This window comes from Schistocerca serialis, chromosome 6, assembly GCF_023864345.2.
Source record: "Schistocerca serialis cubense isolate TAMUIC-IGC-003099 chromosome 6, iqSchSeri2.2, whole genome shotgun sequence".
NCBI lineage: Eukaryota > Metazoa > Arthropoda > Insecta > Orthoptera > Acrididae > Schistocerca > Schistocerca serialis.
The window spans coordinates 157317737-157340725 of record NC_064643.1 but is presented as its reverse complement, the minus strand read 5'-3'; the positions used below and the strand labels follow the sequence as shown (position 1 = coordinate 157340725).

Below are 22989 nucleotides of genomic sequence, written 5' to 3'. Positions count from 1 at the left end.
TTGATGCCTCAGAACATGTCCTACCAACCGATTCCTCATTTCTAGTGAAGTTGTGCCGCAAACTTCTCTTCTCCCCCAATCCTATTCAATACCTCCTCATTAGTTACATGATCTACCCATCTAATCTTCAGCATTCTTCTGTAGCAGCGCATTTCAAAAGGTTGTATTCTCTTCTTGTGCAAACTAGTTATCGTCCATGTTTCACTTCCATATATGGCTACGCTCCATACAAATACTTTCAGAAACGATTCCTGAAATCTATACTCGATGTTAACAAATTTCTCTTCTTCAGAAACGCTTTCCTTGCCATTGCCAGTCTACATTTTATATCCTCTCTACTTCGATCATCATCAGTTATTTTGCTCCCCAAATAGCAAAACTCCTTCACTACTTTAAACGTCTCATTTCCTAATCCAATTCCCTCAGCATCACCCGACTTAATTCGACTACATTCCACTATCCTCGTTTTGCTTTTGTTGATGTTCATTTTATACCCTCCTTTCATGACAATAAAAAACTAAAGAAACTAAATTTAGATCCATATCGACAGATAAGCTATAATCATGGCGATACATTAAAGTGTGTTCCATCTTTTTGTCATAGAGCCAGCACCCAGCATTATGCTAGCAATAATGATGTAACTTCCTGAAACCATCTGAAGACGAACCTGAAAAGGTTGGAAAACCGGTTCATGGAATAGAGCTTAGTTATGCAAAAAAGTGACTGGTTGCAGTTTTGTATAACTTATTTACAATTACTGAGATATCTAAGCACGTCTTTTTTTAATTTCGAAACGGTACTTATTTAAAAAACACGCGCTGTATACAAGATACGATCAGAACAGGGGAAGAGAAGAGGATTAATGAGACGCCGTCATGCCAGTGGGAGGGTTACACGGCCGTGAGAGGAAATTTCATTTGAAAGGATGGACTGTTGTCGCTTTGTGGAATGGAATAGATCGCACTGAACCGGTTGAGACATGGTCGGGACTGTGGGCAGCAAGTAATTTACTGCCTGCTGCTGGGCTGACCGTCTCGCTGAGGAAGAGCAGCGCGACGCCGGCGGGTATGAGGATGGCGCCGGTGACGAGGAAGACGGGCAGCACGGTGGCCGGCGACAGCACGGGGCTCCAGGCGGGCAGCCGCTGCTGCTTGAAGGCGCTCGACGCGTGCCGCTTCATGTCCCAGCTCTCCACCGACTCTCCTGACAGCACCCGCTGCGGCTCCGAGTCCTGTGTACACACAGCACCGTCCACGCCTCCATCACAGGTGCGATGGCGAAACTCTCTAAGTGCCCGAGGGGCCCACACTGTCCTATGGCACTACAGGCCATTAAAATTGCTACACCCAGAAGAAATGCAGATGATAAACGGGTAATCATTGGCTAAATATATTATACTTGAACTGACATGTGATTACATTTTACCGCAGTTTGGGTGCATAGTTCCTGAGAAATCAGCACCCAGAACAAACACCTCTGGCCGTAATAACGGCCTTGATACGCCTGGGCATTGAGTCAAACCGAGCTTGGATGGCGTGTACAGGTACAGCTGCCTATGCAGTTTCAACGCGATACCACTGTTCATCAAGAGTAGTGACTGGCGTATTGTGACGAGCCAGTTGCTCGGCCACAATTGACCAGACGTCTTCACTTGGTGAGCGATCTGGAGAATGTGCGGGCCAGGGCAGCTGTCGAACATTTTCTGTGTCCAGAAAGGCCCGTACAGGACCTGCAACAAGCGGTCGTGTATTATCCTGCTAAAATGTAGGGTTTCGCAGGGATCGAATGAAGGGTAGAGCCACGGGTCGTAACACATCTGAAATGTAACGTCCACTGTTCAAAGTGCCGACAATGCGAACAATAAGTGACCGAGACGTGTAACCAATGGCACCCCATACCATCACGCCGGGTGATACGCCAGTATGGCGGTGACGAATACACGCTTCCAATGTGCGTTCACAGCGACGTCGCCAAACACGGATGCGACCATCATGATGCTGTAAACAGAACCTGGATTCATCCGAAAAAATGACGTTTTGCCATTCGTGCACCCAGGGTCGTCGTTGAGTACACCATCGCAGGCGCTCCTGTCTGTGATGCAGCGTCAAAGGTAACCGCAGCCATGGTCTCCAAGCTGATAGTCCACGCTGCTGCAAACGTCGTCGAACTGTTCGTGCAGGTGGTTGTGGTCTTGCAAACGTCCCCGTCTCTTGACTCAGGGATCTAGACGTGGCTGCACGATCCGTTACAGCCATGCGAATGAGATGCCTGTCATCTCGACTGCTAGTGATACGAGGCCGTTGGGATCCAGCACGGCGTTCCGTATTACCCTCCTGAACCCACCGATTCCATAATCTGCTAGCAGTCATTGCACCTCGACCAACGCGAGCAGCAGTGTCCCGATACGATTAACCGCAATCGCGATAGGCTACAATCCGACCTTTATCAAAGTTGGAAACGTCATGGTACGCATTTCTCCTCCTTACACGAGGCTTTAGAACAACGTTACACCTGGTAACGCCGGTCAACTGCTGTTTGTGTATGAGAAATCGGTTGGAAACTTTCCTCGTGTCAGCACGTTGTAGGTGTCTGCGATCGGCACCGCCTGTATAAGACAACAAGTATCTGGAGCAGTTGTTAGTTCGATTCCTGCTGCTACAATGGCAATTTATCAAGATTTAAGTGAATTTGAACGTCATATTATAGAGCGGCGCACGAGCGATGATACATAGCATCTCCGAGGTAACAATAATGTGGGGTTTTTCCCTTACGACCATTTCACGAATTTACCGTAAATAGCAGGAAAATTGGTAAAACATCACATCTCCGATATCGCTGCGGCCGGAAAAAGATCCGATCCTGCAAGAACGGGATCAACGCCGACTGAAGAGAATCGTTGAACGTGACAGAAGTGCAACCCTTCCGCAAATTGCTGCAGATTTTAGTGCTAGGCCATCACCAAATGTCAGTGTGCGAACCATTCAACGAAACATCATCGATATCGGCGTTGGCAGCCGAAGGCCCACTTGTGTACCCTTGATGACTACACGACACAAAGCTTTACGCTTCGCCTGGGCCCATCAGTACCGACATTGGACTGTTGATGACTGGAAACATTTGTCTTGTCGGAACAGTCTCGCTACAAATTGTATCGAGCGGATGGACGTGTACGGGTGTGGAGACAACCTCATGAATCCATGGACCCTGCATGTCAGCATATGACGGTCCAAGCTGGTGGAGGCTCTGTAATGGTGTTTGGCGTATGCAGTTGAAGTGATATGGGACTCCTGATACTTCTAGATAAGACTCCGACAGGTGACACGTTCGTAAGCATCCTGTCTGATCACCAGCAGCCATTCATGTCCATTGTGTATTCCGACGGACTTGGGCAATTACAGCAGGACAATGCGACGTCCCACACGTCCAAAAGTGCTACAGAGTGGCTCCAGGAACACTTTTCTGAGGTTAAACACTCGCCACACAAGAACATTATTGAGCATATCTGGGATGCCTTGTAACGTGCTGTCCAGAAGAGATGTCCACCCCTTGTACTGTTACGAATTTATGGACAGCACTGCTGGATTCATGGTGTCAATTTCCGCCAACACTACTTCAGACATTTGTCGAGTCCATGCCACGTCGTGTTGCGGAACTTCTGAGTGCTCGTGGGGGCTCCATACGATATTAGGTAGTTGTATCAGTTTCTTTAGCCCTTCAGTGTAGTTCCACAATGTCGTTCAGTGAACAAAATACGCTCTTACCCAGTATCTGACCAGATTTGTGATCGTATTCGGAACTTCCTTGCAGACAGAACTCAACACCTCGCTTTTAATGAAATTATATCCACAAATGGAAAAAGATTTTTGGGAGTCCACCTACGACGTATGCACCGTTAACGTTTACAATATGTACAATACGAATCACAACTCCACTTTCAGACGTGATAGTAGGGTTCTAATCAAGAAAAAACTGCCGAGTAAACGTGGACTCCAAAGTGAATACATTAAGTGCTATAAGCACTTGAAAATGGTCGCTGTTGTGAGACAAATATCTTCTCTTGCAATTTCTTTGCTTTCCGTATTCTGGGAGGAGGTAGTATGAACCACATCGAGAAAGAATGGCCAGTAAACATTGGCTTGAAAGGGCATACGTTTACAGCTATGAGGATCTGTTCAGTAGAAGAGACGCGGTTCACAGCAACGACGATGAACAAGTGCTCATAAGCTCTTCCGGTGTGCATTTCAGAGACCACGTTGACCAAATTTATTTCCTTCTTTTGGTTCAGATCACCACCTCTAAATTGTGTGGTCGGAGTTCTCGTTCACACTGTACATAAATAACGTGGATAACGTCTGTTTTGTCTCCAAGGACCTCGATGTCGACGAGACGCTACACCTTAATCTTCCTCGTCTTTCATAACGTTGGAAGCTCTGTAACGCTCTTCACACACGATTCAGTTGTCTATAAGAAGATAGCGGTGGTAGAAAGCTCTAAAACATTGCAGGAATGTCAGCAGAGCATCGGTGGTGGGAGCAGGCATTGGCTGTAGACCCTCGACGCAAGTAAATGTAACGTATTTCCCGTAACTAGGTGAAGAAATTTACTACAGTTTCAATACACTATTGGCGGCAAATCAGTGGAGACAATAACAATCGTAAAATGAGGTCTAATCGTTTGGAGTAAGGTAGAATAGAGTGAACACGTAAAAGAAATTCTGGGAAAAGCAGATATCAGTATGAGATTTACTGGAAGATCTTAAAGTAAATGTAATTATACCGCGAAGGATGAAACTTACAAAATAAATGCCGACCTTACTCATCAGTGTTTCCCGTGACTCTTGGACCCAGTCAGGTTGAACTAATTATGAACCTTGCTAGGCGATCGTTTAATCGGCGCGAGAGCTTCACGGAGATGTTCGACAGACTCCACTGACAAATGCTACGAGAAAAAAATTGAATTGTCATTCTCAAAAGTATCCAAACGACCTGAAGTGCGATCCATCTGATTTGTACGCAACACATAACGTAACTGTCTTACTTCCTCAGCTTTCTTTTCGGTACAATCGTTTCAGTAAACAAAATGGTTACTTTAAGAGACCACTAGAAAAACTGTTCTCCGTGACTAACGACAGAAATTCAAAGTAATATTAGGTTAATGCAGATATTAGAATATATATTATTAAAGATGGCACGGCCTTTAAAGTTCGTAAACCAAGTCTACTAGAATAAATAAAATTTCAAACAACAGATTTCAGCCCTCAAATTCCATGACAAAAACTTTTGTACTGGACTCAAACACGGGACTTCGGTAAATATGATATCAATCATACTGACTAACCCCTAAAGATCTTAGATAGAATTCGACTCACAAGTAACACAGTCTGAACATGATTCACGTGAAATGATGGGGCATAAAGATATGTGTTGGACAGGAATTCGAACCCAGCACCTAACCGGAACGTCAAGTAAGCACAATTTGTCATCACTTGCAAGATGACGGGAACAGAAATGACGAGATGAAAATCTTTTGCTTTACCGGGATTCGACCCCAGCACCTACCATTATTATGTCATAATAACGAATATTTGTTAAATATCGGTATATTTCACAGTACATAGATATGCATATGTCTGAACAGAAAATAACGTTACGAAAAGTTCTATGCAGACAGGTAATCAATCCCTACAGAAACCATCACTGCTGACTACCCACGAAGAGACGTAGACTATCGAATTATCTTTCACCAGTAGCTAGGGGCGGCATTTTTTAACCTGAAATGATATGACGAAAAATTCGGTATCTGACTGGGAGTTGAAACCGTCACCATTCGTTATTGATGATAAAGCACGAAGATGTCTTAGAAATTGAAATTATTTTTAACCTGTAGTTTGCTGTGCGCATGCTATAGCTTGAAATACCATGACGAAAAATTTTGTGCTGAACGACGATTCGCACCCAGACAGACGCATTTCATGGAGACCTTGAGGAGTTTCGAATCTTTGATAAACAACTGTGCTATGCAGAAGTATCATCTCAGAAGGGTCAAACACAGCGAAAGCGGAAAGCTAAGTCCAGTTTCCAGTCCACACCAATATTTTCAACACCTCAAGTTCAAAAACAATTAGATATAGGTGCCCTGTTACGTTACACGACTATTGTCTCATTAATATAATAATATTTGTCGTATAAGAAAGTTTACTGCTGACAATTTCAACTTTCCGCGCCTACTGCCTCTGTCATGGTCCAACCTAAGCCACACTTCTCCAGTAGGGAACGAAGGGACGTCATGCTTAATGTCGATTTAGAACTGCGGTGCAACCCTATATTGTTCAACTGTGGTAACCAGAGGTGAAGAGAATCTATCCGTGTTTGTTAAAAATGGTTGCCTCATGTGTCAATCGAGCCACACCTTATGCACACAAAGCTAAAATCATACCAACAGACCAACAAACACCACAGAGTGCTACATCATTATTTTGTAGTACATAAAGGATGCTCCACACTGGATGAGAGTTTAGATTCCCTGGAGCTTGATTTCAACCTTTCCGATACATTCATTTCCTTGTTCTAATGGCTCTGAGCACTATGGGACTTACCTGCAATGGTCATCAGTCTCCTAGAACTTAGAACTACTTAAACCTAACTAACCTAAGGACATCACACACATCCATGCCCGAGGCAGGATTCGAACGTGCGACCGCAGCGGTCGCGCTGTTCCAGACTATAGCGCCCAGAACCGCTCGGCCACCATTTCCTTGTTCGTCTGCATCGATATTCACTAGATGCTTTGGCTACCCACTTGATTTTCTAATCACTGAAGTAAAGTCACATAAGAACGTGCAACACTATAGGATGCAGAAACTTTTACAGAAAGTGTTGCTTTCCACTTCTGATTCTCTGATGGTGTATGCATTTCATGGTCTAGTGATAAACCTGGCGCAGTGTAAACTCAAACGCCAGACATCGATTTCATTCTCTTATTTAATTGTTTAAACGTCACTTATTGCCGGCCGCTGGTGGCCGAGCGGTTCTGGCGCTACAGTCTGGAACCGCGCGACCGCTACGGTCGCAGGTTCGAATCCTGCCTCGGGCATGTATGTGTGTGTTGTCCCTAGGTTAGTTAGGTTTAAGTAGTTCTAAGTTCTAGGGGACTTATGACCTCAGAAGTTGAGTCCCATAGTGCTCAGAGCCATTTGAACCGTTTTGAACGTCACTTATTGTCACATAATTGGTATGGCGTTGTTCTCTTTGGATTTAATGGAGAGGAGGTAGCATATAGCCCAGGTAACTGGGAATATTTCTGTCGTGTATAGAGTAAATGCACAGTAGAAATCAGCTCAGAAAACAGATTACCGATTTGAAGTAGGTTCGTTTCGATGTAAATCATTCCCCACAACTTTAAAGACCACCGGGCTTCGATTAACGATAGTTTTATAGTTTACCATTTTGGTCCACCCGACGTCTGGCAACTGTGATGAGCTGGGAGCCGGTAACCTCCATGAGGCACTTGCATTCAGCGGGAAGTGTTGTGGGAAATGAAATTTAGGTGGCTTAATGTTAGATACCCCGTCAACTACGAGATCGTTACAAAAGAAGCAGACTGGGATGTTTCGGGAAGAAAATCGACTCTTTTCAAAGATGTCAGTATTTTTCTTAACCGATTCAAGAAAATAAGCGAAAACCTGAATCGGGCGGTCAGACGGGGATTTCAAGCACTCTGCATTAACTTAATAAACAAAAAGTAACTGTTGATCCTAACATAAAATATCTGAATGAAAGGCCAGCATGAGTACTAAATTTGAGTCTGCTAGCACAAAGAGAGTGTTTTGTATTAAGAACTGCATCCCAGGGAAGCGTCCATCGCAGTTGCCATCTGTTGCCAACAACTGAGATGCACTGCGGTCGCAGCATACGAAAAGTAACCAAGGACACACCTAAAAGCATTGCTACGGTACAAAAACGCTTGTCTACACTATGCAGATTTCACAAAAGGACCTGTCCAGGTGTTTGGCTGGAAAGCAATCCCTACCGCATTTGGTCCACTCATTAAGCGGCCTCAGACGTTTCCTGTCACTCCTTGCCTGCCCGCTCCCGATATCTGAGTGGTCAGCGAGGCAGAATGTCATACCAAGCGGCCCGGGTTCGATTCCCGACTGGATCGGAGATTTTCTCCGCTCAGGGACTGGGTGTTGTGTTGTCCTAACCATCATCATTTCATCTCCATCGACGCGCAAGTCGACGAAGTAGCGTCAAATCGAAAGACTTGCACCCGGCGAACAGTGTAACCGACGGGAGGCCCTAGTCATACGACATTTACATTTTACTCCTTGTCTAACAATCAAAGATTCACTTTAAACTTGGACCGACGACGTCTTCATATCAGATGCTATAGCTTTTCTACAGACGTGGAATCCATGGAACCAAAAAACTGCCTGTGCATCATCAAATTGTTGATGACTAATTTCTCTCTTATGTTTTTTCTATTAAATTCAATAAACTAACAGAAAACAGTATAAGAATATGCATGTTCTAATAGAAAGAAGGGACCGAGAATGACTAGGGCTTCACGTGCACCATCATTAGGACCATACTAAAGAGAATAATGGACTAACCGGTGAGACAGCTTTTCATGAATACATACACAAGTGCAATGGGCCTACAGCACAAATAAACCTGGCTCACTACAGGTCCAAGAGATGTACGTAGCATGAGAACACGCTACAGTCTCAGCATCGACGACGGCGTGCTTTAGCCCTTACGGTTCTCAATGCCTCACATTCATTATAACTTACCAGGACACCCTAACGACAAAAGTACGATTTAATAACATAAAAAGTATTTGTAGTAAGAGCCTCATTAGCAAGATAGTGCGCACTTTTGACCCTAGTATGGCTGGTGCCAACGTGTAGTCCTGTGCCCTACACAAGAATCATTTCGGGATTACCACGAAAATATGCAAACCTGGAGTGAAATTAGACTCTAAAAGAAACGCTATAAATAAATTTTTAGTGCCACATATAACCATTAAAATAGTAAATTAACAAAACTAAGAAGTATGTTAGCATAAGGAGATGAATGTGAGTTATAAATATGACGCAATGTCACAGTTTCTTGAAATTGTCACCTTTAGATCTTGAAGGTACTAAACTGAGATTCCAATGAGACTTAGGATGGTGAAGCTAAGATTTCCTTACTGGTTTTCGGTCTGGAAGCTTTTCGCTCTGTGTGGGAAGAAGTAAAAAACAAAAGAAGGAAGGGAGGAAGGTTGAGTTTAACGTCGCGTAGACATCGACGGAGCACAATCTCGGATTGTATAATAGATGTGGAAGGAAATAGGTTGTACGCTTTCAAAGGAACTATCCGGCATTTGCGTGGAGAGATTTAGCGAAATCACGGAAAACCTAAATCTGGATGACCAGGTGTGGGTTTGAAATAATCAACACACAAAATACTTCAGTTTGTAGCGATGTCAGATCCTAGAGCTAATGTATCTTTTCTTTCACAAAGAAGTCACATTACCATTCAACTAGAGCTACTGTACTGCTAGGAGTCTGCTTCATTGCTACAGTGATTGTTAATAGAGAGAATTCGTAATATTAAGAAAGAGATTAGTTATACGTTTTGTATGGAGCTGCCTTCTTGGAATCAAATAACAAGTTCAACAACCCAGTGTTATACATTAGTTGAAAATGATTCAGATTATTTGTCAATACGACAACTCCGGACCTTCGACGAAGTAGATCGACGGCCACACGGTTGCCAAACGTATTCTACAACGTTGACAGTTCTCCGTTAGGCTAGCGACAGGGAGAAGACATTCGCTCAGCCCATGTACTGAACTGGCTGGCACTTGAGAAGCTCGCTCTTCGAAGACGCAGCATTGCCAGCTGCTGCCACGTTGACTGGTAGCCGAAATACCTAAAGCATAGCATAATGAGTTCGTGTTTCTGTAACTATCATTTGGGTCAAAAGAATAGCTACGAATAACATACAGAAACACCTAATGCAACCAGGCGTCATATATATGTACAGTATAAGCAGGAGGAGTTATTTGGATGGCCCTTATCTTCAGTGGCAGCTATGATAGTTTTTTTCTGTGAAAATGGCAAGCTTATTTGCAAGCTGCGGCTCACTTCTTTTTATTTTCCAGCATCATCTCTGGTTATACTGTGAACATTAGGAGCCTATACTTTTTATTCTCTTTACCATTATGAACTTAAAAACAATTTTTCTTAAGAATACTTTAAATGGAACTACCCAGAAAGGTACGAATGACATAATGTATCGAACTTAGAAAGTGAAGTTGAATCAAAAAATCGCAAAGCAATGGACCCAGTAATTGTGTCTACGCAAATTCAATTTCTACTTCTGCTGTCACGAAGGGAGAAACAGCTGTAATCAGCCACGTAAAAAGGAATAGAAAACGCTGAGAGTTTTGGCTGTATTGCCTGAAATGCGTCGTAATGAAACTAAACAACCGTTTAGTCCGCAATAATCAAAATAACAAGTAGTATAATTTACTCGTTATGATTACATGTAATCGCTGATATTGCTTTGACAGTGCAAGTGAAATGGGTCTGATGAATGGCTGTATCAACCTAGAGAGAAACTAAAACATCAGTAAGAGGTGAAATGAAGTTTCTAAGCAGAACTTCGGAATTCGCGATGTTTAATTTACGTTTAGTTCCTGTCTGTTAAGTACTAGTGAAGCTTCTAGGTTATCAGAAACTTCATATGACAATTAACAAACTACAATTGTTAGAACAGACTGCTACATTAGAAAGTACTCCACTTGTGGCTGAATATGGCTGAGTCTGTGACGCTAATTTTTATTTCATTTAATCTGTTGATGACGAGCAAAATGAGTTCTGCTCTGAAAGTACTTGTAGTATTGTCTGCCTTGTGAAAGTCCCCAAGCCAATGCTGTGATCGCTGACAATCCGAACCGATTGGAGATACGAGCTAAACTGTTCGTTGTGCGGGGTTACGTCTTCCTAGCAATTGGCTGCTTACTACCGTAATTCGTTGCTTATTACACTTATTATATTAATTCCGTAAATAGTTTTCATAACAAATCTTATCGTCTCGTATAGAAGGGAATTGATGGTCACGACACGTGTTCTATATGATGCAATTCGATAAATTTCACTCTACAGAATTTTACTGACAGTTAGTACGTCCTGCAGGAAAATTCTCAAGAGTATAATGTACATCTCACGTTCTATGCAATACCTCGATTTGATCCCTGTCCACTGCGACGTTGGATGCCGTCTGGTGTTGTTGATGGTACGTAACGCGTTAACAGAAGAATGTAAGCGGAGCAGACACGAACGTGGTATCACCCGTGCGAAAATACCTACTACAAATGGTGAAATCCATTGAGATAAAAGACTTTGACAAAGGGCAGATCATTATTACGTAGAACCTGTAAATGAGTATTTCGAAAATGGCGAAGATGGTCGAATATTCCTCTGCTCTGTCGTGAGCATCTACGAAAAGAGGTAGAAGGTGAGTGAAACTACCACTTGGCGCTAAATGGTTGGACGCCACGACTCTTCACACAATGTCGTGTTCGAAGGCTTCTCTGCTCTGTAAAGTAGGATATATGGTCAGATGTGACATCTCTGCCGAAAGAGCACAGTTCTGATACATGCAGAAGTGTTTGGGGCAAACTGTTCATCGTACGTTGCTGAACATGGAGATCCGCAGCATACCGCTTCCACCTAATCATATATTGACACAACGACAATTATGAGTGCAGTGGGAACGAGTCCATCGGGATTCGATCGTTAGTCAATGGAAACGCGTCGGCTGTTCGAGTGAATGACATGTTTGCTACACTAGATCGATGGTCGTCGCCACAAACGCTGTCATCGACGTGAACAGCGGCTCCAAAAACATGCAGCGGGCCACGAACGCAGGCTAGTGGGAGCGGTATTATGCTATGGGAGACATTCTCCTGCGCTTGCATGGGACCTGTGATAGTAATCGAAGATAGTCTGACAGCTGCGAACCACCTGTATCCCTTCATGTTTAATGTCTTTTCCGTCGGTGACGTCATCTTTCAGCAGTATAATTGTCCGTGACTCGGAGTCAGAACCGTCCTACAGTGATTTGAGGAGCATTATAGTGAACTCACGTCGATGTCTCGGCGATCGGTTTCGCCTGATGTAAATCCAATGTAACCCATCTGGGTCGCTATCGGGCGCCATCACCACATACGGAAATCAACAGCCCGTTATTTACACGGGTTTCATGACTTGTACGTTGACATCTTATGCACATACCTGCACAAACTCACCAAAAAACTGTTGGATACCTGATGAGTGATATATTTCGTTCTAAAAACGAACAAACGAGGTATTAAAGCGGTGGTCATAATTCTTTGGCTCCTCAGTGTATAATTTCATCTTGAATAGTAACCGCTTACCAGCTCTTGTGAATAATTTACACTGACATGATGATACTCATAGGATAGCGATATACGCATTTATAGATGGTGGTAGTATCTCGTACACATGGTACAAAGTGGCAGTGCATTGGTGCATTGGCGGAGGTGTCAGTTGTACTCAGGTGATTCATGTGAAAAGGTTTCCGACGTAATTAAGGCCGCACGACGGGACTCAATAGATTTTGAACTCCAAATGACGGTTGGAGCTTCACGCATGGGACATTCCATTTCGAAAATCGTTAGTGAAATCAATACTCCGAGATCCACAGCATCAGGAATGTGCCGAGAATACCAAATTTCAGGTGTTACCTCTCACCACGGACAACGCAGTGGCTGACGGCCTTCACTTAACGACCGAGAGCAGCGACGTTATCACTGATAACGAGTAACACTTCGTGAAAAAACGCAGAAATCAATGTAAATCGTGTGACAAACGCATCCGATAGGACAGAGTTGCGAAATTTGGCGGTAATGGGCTGTGGCAGCAGACGAACGATGCGGGTGGTTCTGCTGACAGCACGACATTACGTGCAGCGCCTCTCCTGGGCTCGTGACCGTATCGGTTAGACCCTAGACGACTGGAACACCGTGGGCTAGTTGGCTGAGTTGCGCTTTCAGCTGGTAAGAGCTGACGGTAGCGTTCGAGTGTGGCACAGGCCCCAAGAAACCATGGACCCAAGTTATCGACAAGGCACTGTAAAAAGTGATCCTGACGTGGGCTGTGTTTACGTGGAATTTACTGGGTCCTTTGGTCCAACTGAACTGCTCACTAAATGGTTATTTTCGGCTATTGGACAACATCTGCAGCTCATGTTCCAGGACAACGATGGATTTTTATATGGATGACAATGTGCCATGTCTACATCTACATCTACATCTACAACCATACTCCACAAGCCACCTGAGGGTGTGTGGCGGAGGGTACCTTGAGTACCTCTATCGGTTCTCCCTTCTATTCCAGTCTCGTATTGTTCGTGGAAAGAAGGACTGTCGGTATGCTTCTGTGTGGTCTCTAATCTCTCTGATTTTATCCTCCTGGTCTCTTCGCGAGATATACGTAGGAGGGAGCAATATACTGTTTGACTCTTCGGTGAAGGTATGTTCTCGAAACTTCAACAAAAGCCTGTAGTGAGCTACTGAGCGTCTCTACTGCAGAGTCTTCCACTGGAGTTTATCTATCTTCTCCGTAACGTTTTCGCGATTACTAAACGATCCTGTAACGAAGCGCGCTGCTCTCCGTTGGATCTTCTCTATCTCTTCTATCAACCCTATCTGCTACGGATCCCACACTGCTGAGCAGTATTCAAGCAGTGGGCGAACAAGCGTACTGTAACCTACTTCCTTTGTTTTCGGATTGCATTTCCTTAGGATTCTTCCAATGAATCTCAGTCTGGCATCTGCTTTACCGACGATCAACTTTATATGATCATTCCATTTTAAATCACTCCTAATGCGTACTCCCAGACAATTTATGGAATTAACTGCTTCCAGTTGCTGACCTGCTATATTGTAGCTAAATGATAAGGGATTTGTCTTTCTATGTATTCGCAGCACATTACACTTATCTACATTGAGACTCAATTGCCATTCCCTACACCATGCGTCAATTCGCTGCAGATCCTCCTGCATTTCAGTACAATTTTCCATTGTTACAACCTCTCGATATACCACAGGATCATCCGTAAAAAGCCTCAGTGAACTTCCGATGCCATCCACAAGGTAATTTATTTATATTGTGAATAGCAACGGTCCTACGATACTCCCTTGCGGGACACCTAAAATCACTCTTACTTCGGAAGACTTCTCTCCATTGAGAATGACATGCTGCGTTCTGTTATCTAGGAACTCTCCAATCCAATCACACAATTGGTCTGATAGTCCATATGCTGTTACTTTGTATATTAAACTACTGTGGGAAACTGTATCGAACGCCTTGCGGAAGTCAAGAAACACGGCGTCTACCTGTGAACCCGTGTCTATGGCCCTCTGAGTCTCGTGGACGAATAGCGCGAGCTGGGTTTCACACGACCGTCTTTTTCGAAACCCATGCTGATTCCTACAGAGTAGATTTCTAGTCTCCAGAAAAGTCATTATACTCGAAGATAATACGTGTTCCTAAATTCTACAGCTGATCGACGTTGGAGATATAGGTCTATAGTTCGGCACATCTGTTCGACGTCCCTTCTTGAAAACGGGGATGACCTGTGCCCTTTTCCAATCCTTTGGAACGCTACGCTCATCCAGAGACCTACGGTACACCGCTGCAAGAAGGGGGGCAAGTTCCTTCGCGTACTCTGTGTAAAATCGAACTGGTATCCCATCAGGTCCAGCGGCCTTTCCTCTTTCGAGCGATTTTAATTGTTTCTCTATCCCTCTGTCGTCTATTTCGATATCTACCATTTTGTCATCTGTGCGACAATCTAAAGAAGGAACTACAGTGCAGTCTTCCTCTGTGAAACAGCTTTGGAAAAACACATTTAGCATTTCAGTCTTTAGTCTGTCATCCTCTGTTTCTGTACCATTTTGGTCACAGAGTGTCTGGACATTTTGTTTGGATCCACCTACCGCTTTAACATCAGATCAAAATTTCTTAGGATTTTCTGCCAAGTCAGTACATAGAACTTTACTTTCGAATTCATTGAACGCCTCTCGCATAGCCCCCTTCACACTACATTTCGCTTCGCGTAATTTTTGTTTGTCTTCAAGGCTTTGGCTATGTTTATGTTTGCTGTGAAGTTTCCTTTGCTTCCGCAGCAGTTTTCTAACTCGGTCGATGTACTGGCCCAAATTGTTCGCGATTGGTTTGAACACGACTCTGGACAGTTCGAGAGAATAATTTGGCCACACGAATGGTCCGACATGAATCTCATCGAACGTTTATGGGACATAATCGAGAGGCCAGTTCGTGCACAAAATCCTGCACCGGCAACACTTTCGCAGTTTTAGGTGGCTTTGGAGGCAGCATGGCTCAGTATTTCTGCAGGGAACTTCCAACGACTTGTTGAGTCCACGCCACGTCGAGTTGCTGCACTATGCCGGGCAAAAGGAGGTCCGACACGATATTACGAGGTGCCCCATGACTTTTGTTACCTAACTGTATTTAACGACCGGTTTCGTCACCCAGAAGCCACATAATCAGGTCAGATCAGTTACATTAGAAAAAGCGTTCCCTAGAATTGTGATCTAGTTATACACTCCTGGAAATGGAAAAAAGAACACATTGATACCGGTGTGTCAGACCCACCATACTTGCTCCGGACACTGCGAGAGGGCTGTACAAGCAATGATCACACGCACGGCACAGCGGACACACCAGGAACCGCGGTGTTGGCCGTCGAATGGCGCTAGCTGCGCAGCATTTGTGCACCGCCGCCGTCAGTGTCAGCCAGTTTGCCGTGGCATACGGAGCTCCATCGCAGTCTTTAACACTGGTAGCATGCCGCGACAGCGTGGACGTGAACCGTATGTGCAGTTGACGGACTTTGAGCGAGGGCGTATAGTGGGCATGCGGGAGGCCGGGTGGACGTACCGCCGAATTGCTCAACACGTGGGGCGTGAGGTCTCCACAGTACATCGATGTTGTCGCCAGTGGTCGGCGGAAGGTGCACGTGCCCGTCGACCTGGGACCGGACCGCAGCGACGCACGGATGCACGCCAAGACCGTTGGATCCTACGCAGTGCCGTAGGGGACCGCACCGCCACTTCCCAGCAAATTAGGGACACTGTTGCTCCTGGGGTATCGGCGAAGACCATTCGCAACCGTCTCCATGAAGCTGGGCTACGGTCCCGCACACCGTTAGGCCGTCTTCCGCTCACGCCCCAACATCGTGCAGCCCGCCTCCAGTGGTGTCGCGACAGGCGTGAATGGAGGGACGAATGGAGACGTGTCGTCTTCAGCGATGAGAGTCGCTTCTGCCTTGGTGCCAATGATGGTCGTATGCGTGTTTGGAGCCGTGCAGGTGAGCGCCACAATCAGGACTGCATACGACCGAGGCACACAGGGCCAACACCCGGCATCATGGTGTGGGGAGCGATCTCCTACACTGGCCGTACACCACTGGTGATCGTCGAGGGGACACTGAATAGTGCACGATACATCCAAACCGTCATCGAACCCATCGTTCTACCATTCCTAGACCAGCAAGGGAACTTGCTGTTCCAACAGGACAATGCACGTCCGCATGTATCCCGTGCCACCCAACGTGCTCTAGAAGGTGTAAGTCAACTACCCTGGCCAGCAAGATCTCCGGATCTGTCCCCCATTGAGCATGTTTGGGACTGGATGAAGCGTCGTCTCACGCGGTCTGCACGTCCAGCACGAACGCTGGTCCAACTGAGGCGCCAGGTGGAAATGGCATGGCAAGCCGTTCCACAGGACTACATCCAGCATCTCTACGATCGTCTCCATGGGAGAATAGCAGCCTGCATTGCTGCGAAATGTGGATATACACTGTACTAGTGCCGACATTGTGCATGCTCTGTTGCCTGTGTCTATGTGCCTGTGGTTCTGTCAGTGTGATCATGTGATGTATCTGACCCCAGGAATGTGTCAATAAAGTTTCCCCTTCCTGGGACAATGAATTCACGGTGTTCTTATTTCAATTTCCAGGAGTGTAGTTACAATCAATAAATGCAACACGGAAGGCACAGAATAATCCTTGTCTACGAATAAATGACGCAATTAGTGGGTCGTCAGGTAGGTGGAAAGTATGGTTCCATTGTTCCTCAAGCGTATCCAAAAAACATTTCTTAAAACTTTTTAAAAAATGGAAGGAAGGTCAAGAAATATTTTCCCAAATGAATGCGATGAAAGACCAGTAACTAGTTAGAACACACAGTCAAAAATTAAAAATTAAAGACACCAACTATGAATCCGGACGGATGACACAAGACCGAACGTAACTGGTTAAACATTAGATATAGGGGCACAGTCCATCCATAGTGTCAAAAATTTAGTGAAAAGCTGGGAAGAGCCGACTTAGTAATAAAAGGCGGCAACTGATGTAGAAATTTGTGTGTAAATGACATACCATAAATACAGGCGGGCTACTATGAACTGAGCGATAATCTGTGGCGGTGTCGGAAATCGGTTCTACGCATACGCACTATTACAGTGTGTCCTATAGAAATTCGCGTGGCGTGGTCACATTCGTCGACAAAATATTTGGATTCTATACTTAATAGAACAATACAACAGTTACAAGTGTCAAAGAACCATGAGCGGAAGGTAATGCAATTTGTCATCTGTTAATTAGGCACCTTATAAGAACAGTACTGGTAGAAATCATTATCAGAATATAAACGTATAAATTGCAATTTCAGGCAAGCGTAGTTGAGGATAATGTAAGATATAAATGACAAGTAAACAAAGCATGTTACTGAACATTTTAGTGAACAGCTGTAACATGGTGCTTAAATAGTACAGTCCTGGATAAAACGACTTTATTTATGTTTTATGTTTTATGTTTTAAATATAATTTGTGTATACTGAATTCCGAACCAAGAGCGCTAAGCACTAAAAATAGGGAGTCATTGGTCCATTACTAAAGAGGTCATCAAACGTAGGCAGAGACAATATTAACTGACATTTTTACTTTTTTAAAAAAAATCAATCTAGAATGCTACGATGATCTACCTCCAGTTGCCCGTTTAGTGTCTGCTCTGAATCGGGAAACTGCTTAATGACCCTCATACCTTCCAATTCCCCAAGGATGTTAAGTGTGTTCCCCTTATTTTCTCGATATGAAATGGACAAGCTTTTTGATCCGACATTTAGTAGTACTTCTAGGAAGTAAAAGCTTCTCCGAGCTTCGCCGCTACACTTCAGACCGCTCATCCACATCTCACAGAAATTATTCAAGTCGTGTTAGGGAAACGGCTGAAGTTGTTGATTCGAAATGGAATAAAACACGATTGCTACGTTGTACCCTTTTCCCAGTCATTCGTCAAATGCTCAATTATCAGCGGAAACAGCATCTGTTAGACTTTCAGTAGGACATAACCTAGTATGAGACTAGAAATAATATGAAATGTAGTAAAAACAGGCCCCTTTCATTATTTTGTGGTTGTGTGGTCGTTCTATACAACATTACAGGCTTTATTTACTATTCTTATGTATGATGAAGTGGAGACTAGCGGATTTTTGTTGTTATGCACTAATTTTGATCTCTCACATTCTTAACTACATTTCTAGATGATTTTGGTCCACGTACGAGAGAAATTTAGTACGCCTACGGCAGCAAGAACTGGCAGAGGTGGTCCAGTGTGTAGAGCGCCAGGTTTCGGCACTGCATGTGTCGCGCTGACTCTCACATGGGAGTGGGGATTTTTCCTTGTGTCGGCCCTTCCAGTATGGCCCAGGTCCATTCAACCTGGTGTGAAACGTAAGTCACGTGGAATAGGCGGACGGATGATAGATCCACCACCATCCCCCCTCATAGTGCCGCAGGGAACGAAAGGTTGCATTATTCCTGCAGTCAGTCCAGAAGCTGTCTCACAGGTTGAGCGCCACAGATTTCTTATGGCAGAAAAGACGTCTGGGAAGCCGACTAGCTTTGATTGGAATAGAGCTTGCATCACAGACCCTGCTATAAGTCTGTGTAGGAGCTGACAAGTCGCGGTAGCTGGTGAGTGGCAGTGCGCCATTCTCTCGGCAATGAATTGGAGCCTGTTATTAGTTAGCTGGAGAGCTGGAGAACATGCTGCCCTTGGCACACCGCCTGTTCTGAGGCAGGTCGAGACGATACGTGCAACAAGCAGTCTTGTGTTATTTCACCGGAAAGTAACATCACGGGGACCTAGAATGTAGGGCATAACTGGCTACGCGAACCAGTGGTGATCGTGTTGCGCATCCAAACGCACCCCTTTCAAGGTGTAGGACCTACATGATAATAACGAAACCAGTCTGGCAACGTTCGCTCTCCTCGAAACCTCCACTCAAGATCACGTCCAACGTGATGCTGTACAAGAAACTGTGACTTGTCTGAACAGGTCATGTGGTGCCTGACAGCAGGAAAAATGCAACCTTTCGTTCGAAACGGTGATAAAAGGGGGAGGGTGGTGGGCCCATCACCCGTCCGCCTTCTCCACTTGTCCTAGTTTCATAGCAGGCCGAATGGAGCTGAGCCATCCTGGGAGCTCCCATGTGGCAGTGCGCGCCACACATGCAGTGCCGGAACCTAGCGCTCTACACACTGGACCACCGAGGCCCCTTGTTGGTCCCGCAGGCATACTAAATTTCTGCGTCCATCGTTGCCGTTGGGCGCACAACTGTTAACGCAGACCTTTCTCTTGGCCCATCTATGGAAGTCTTATTAAGAGTTGGTCGTCATGATTCTCCATGGTGCTCGAGACGCTGTCCTGCTATCCATGTCGATTTTTCTCTTGCAGCAAACTAGTCTCTTTCTTGACTCAAGGTGGGGGCATAAGCGCACAGTATATCTGTTCTCTTGGGCTCTAAATCCGTGGGGCGAGTGAGATCCTATATGGCACTGAGTATGCACCTCCTGAACTCATCCATTCCGTGTTCACATCACAGTCGCAGGATCCCAAACAGCGCTAGCTGCAGCCTCCAAAACAGATAGCTGCTCTCTGCTAACCAGAAACCAGCCGCTGTCGACTTCTGACGGGTGCTGACAGATGTTTCACCTTCTTAAACGTGGCATAAAATAATCTTTTCAGGAAAAAACAACATTCAAATATGGTTTCTGAATCTGAAACTCGACAAGCCATTCTTCTTTACGCACAAAATGTGGAAGCGTCAGTTATGCTTCTCGGCTGCGCTCAAATCCCACTCAATGGATGGATCGACAATATAGCAGGACATGCCAGTATGACTTTTGTTAAATGTCGACGTCATTTGTAATGGCCAACAATAATGACGGATACACCATCTCGAAACTGCCTTCATTTCATTTCATGAAAACCAACGTACAGTATTTTGCTACAGTCTTATCCATTACTACCGACATTTGCCATTATCTGCCGTTTATTGCTCTGCACTGCTTGACTGTCGAGCTCTTTTACTGCCTCGGTTCTTGATATCAAGCTAAAGAATACCTGATTTACTGAACAGCATTTATGTAAGAGAGATGTTAGCCACCTTTTCACGGCGAGGCGCTACGAGAAAAGCGCCCACATTTAACCAAGCTGAGATCCAGAGCCAGAGTGCCCATACAACTGTGCAGCAGCTATACCATACGCTGCTCACTAATCACTGTACTGCCTCAACAGACCATCACCACGTCGCCGTGTAGGGCTCCTTGCGGTTGTGCCCTCACCTTACAGAGGTATGGACTAATCTCGAGGCCATGGGGCTAATCTTAGGTTCCCGTTTCCTGTGACACGCAACGTTCCATCGCCGCAGAACACCCAGAGTTCACAGGTACAGGTGTCTGGTGTTGCGCACTAGCCCCCACATTGGAAACCTATGGTTTTCCGAACCCACACCCAAGTAACGAAGACTGAGCTCCCTGAGATGATCGCCATTTGGCAGGACCCAAGATACACGTGTAACGTATTAGATGAGGCAAGTATTACTCGATTTAGACTTCATCGTTTTACATCTATGCTGTCTTCAGAAATAAATGAATTTATCCAACACATCCCAGTTTCCCCCGGCTTAGATCCCTTTTCTTCTTGAAATTGTAATGGGAATACATGTACTCTCTAGTCAAAAGCAACATCCTCAGAACTGCTATGTGACCTCTGTCATTCTTTGCCTTTGTAGACTTAAAAACAACTTAATCTAACATAACTTTTAAAATCTGAAAATGAAGTGTGAGTTTACAAGTACAAGATCAGTTTGAAACACTTCATGTTCGCAATCGACAGTACATTTATTACCAATTTGACGATCTAACGCACGAACTGGACAGAATTTGGCACAATAACCTTTAGTAAGACACCCAACGACTGTATCAATCCATGCCAAGCCCAGTAACTGTTTGAATAAGAGCCAGCGGTAGACCAAAATGTTGTTGGCTTGCTCAATTTGTGAAGCTCTTTCTTTGGACTAAATCATCCTATTTTTCTGAAATATTAATCATTTGTGTGTTTATACATATATATCACATCTACTGATTTCCATCCTATTCTGATAATTTCTTCGTGCTACGTCATTTTTTTTCTTAGAGTTTAGTACTTCCTGACAACTTCTGAAAATAAATACGAGCAACTCAAATTTATTAAAATCTGATGATTAACATCTAAAACTTACAGTATACTGATAATTCATATTTTGATGAATAACTTGATCTTTAAAAGAGAAAATGCTGATAGGTTTATGTTACTTCAGTAGATAGTGACAGATTAGTGAACTGCAGGTCGGACATTCACTTGATGTACCAACGCGATTGAAGTATAAGAAACTCGGAACGGTAAACATGAAATTTACAGCTCTTCAGAGATATTTCTATTCAGTCTTTCGGCGTTGCACGTAATTAGATTTGCTAGGGCCTAAGTATGAGAAATAACGTCTAGCAAAAACGAAATCGCCGGCCGGTGTGGCCGTGCGGTTCTAGGCGCTTCAGTCTGGAACCGTGTGACCGCTACGGTCGCAGGTTCGAATCCTGCCTCGGGCATGGATGTGTGTGATGTCCTTAGGTTAGTTCGGTTTAAGTAGTTCTAAGTTCTAGGGGACTGATGACCACGGATGTTAAGTCCCATAGTGCTCAGAGCCAGCCAGCCAAAAACGAAACCTCAAGAAACAACACCTTCTTTCAAGGTTATTTGAAGATACGAATTAGTAAAAACAGATTAAACAGAGGTTGACAAACTGCCTGTTGGCTTCTTCTCGGATTTCTCGGCGAAGTTCGTCTGATGATTTTTCTGACGTTTCGCCATCACGAGTGGCTGGCAATGTCAAAGATTAACCCTGTATCGATGGTGATGGGCTGGGGCCGAGCGTGCGGCCGCAGACTGTATGTAACTCGTGGCCAACGTCCGAGGGCTTCTCCGGGCTCATTTCCGATGCGGTTCTCTTGCTACCTGCGACGGTCGTTCGCTGCAGCACGCGAAGCCAGGATCCGTTTACCTTGAGACTTTTTTCTCTCTTATTGAAGCTATTCCCGTGTATTTGTATTTCAATAGCTTCTCTGAACAAGCGGATGTGATAGTTCTTCTCTACAGGCAGACCTTCGTGTCGGCGAATTTTACTACGTGGTCGGTCTCACACAGCGCCTGCTCTGCCACGGCCGATTTCTCCACCTGCTCCAACCTGCAATGTCGATTATGTTCTCTGGTCCTGGTGTTGATTGATCGTCCAGTTATTCCGACATAAATCTTACAACATGTGTATGATATGCGGTGTATTCCCGACGTTACAAGTGGGTCCCTTTGCCGATCTGAGACACGCTTTCATCTTCTTTGTCGGTTTGTAAATAATCTGTACGAAGTGTTTGCGGAATATACGGCCGATTCTGTCCGTAACTCTGGGAATGTACGGCAGAAAGGCCGTACCCGGCATATCTTTTTCTGATTTGTCACTTCGCCGAGTGTTTGGCCCAGTTATACTTCTAATATAACTGGTCGAGTACCCAT

General features: G+C 44.7%; 1 protein-coding gene across 1 annotated transcript in view; it reads right to left on the bottom strand.

Annotated features, from left to right (window-relative positions):
• The window catches only part of LOC126484709 (cell cycle control protein 50A-like), a 238904-nt gene that overhangs the window by 193983 nt on the left and 21932 nt on the right, over window positions 1-22989 (bottom strand). Inside the window, exon 2 of the mRNA XM_050108305.1 lies at window positions 1031-1231. Within this exon, the coding sequence (XP_049964262.1) occupies window positions 1031-1231 (201 nt within the window). The remainder of the gene's footprint in view (window positions 1-1030; window positions 1232-22989) is intronic.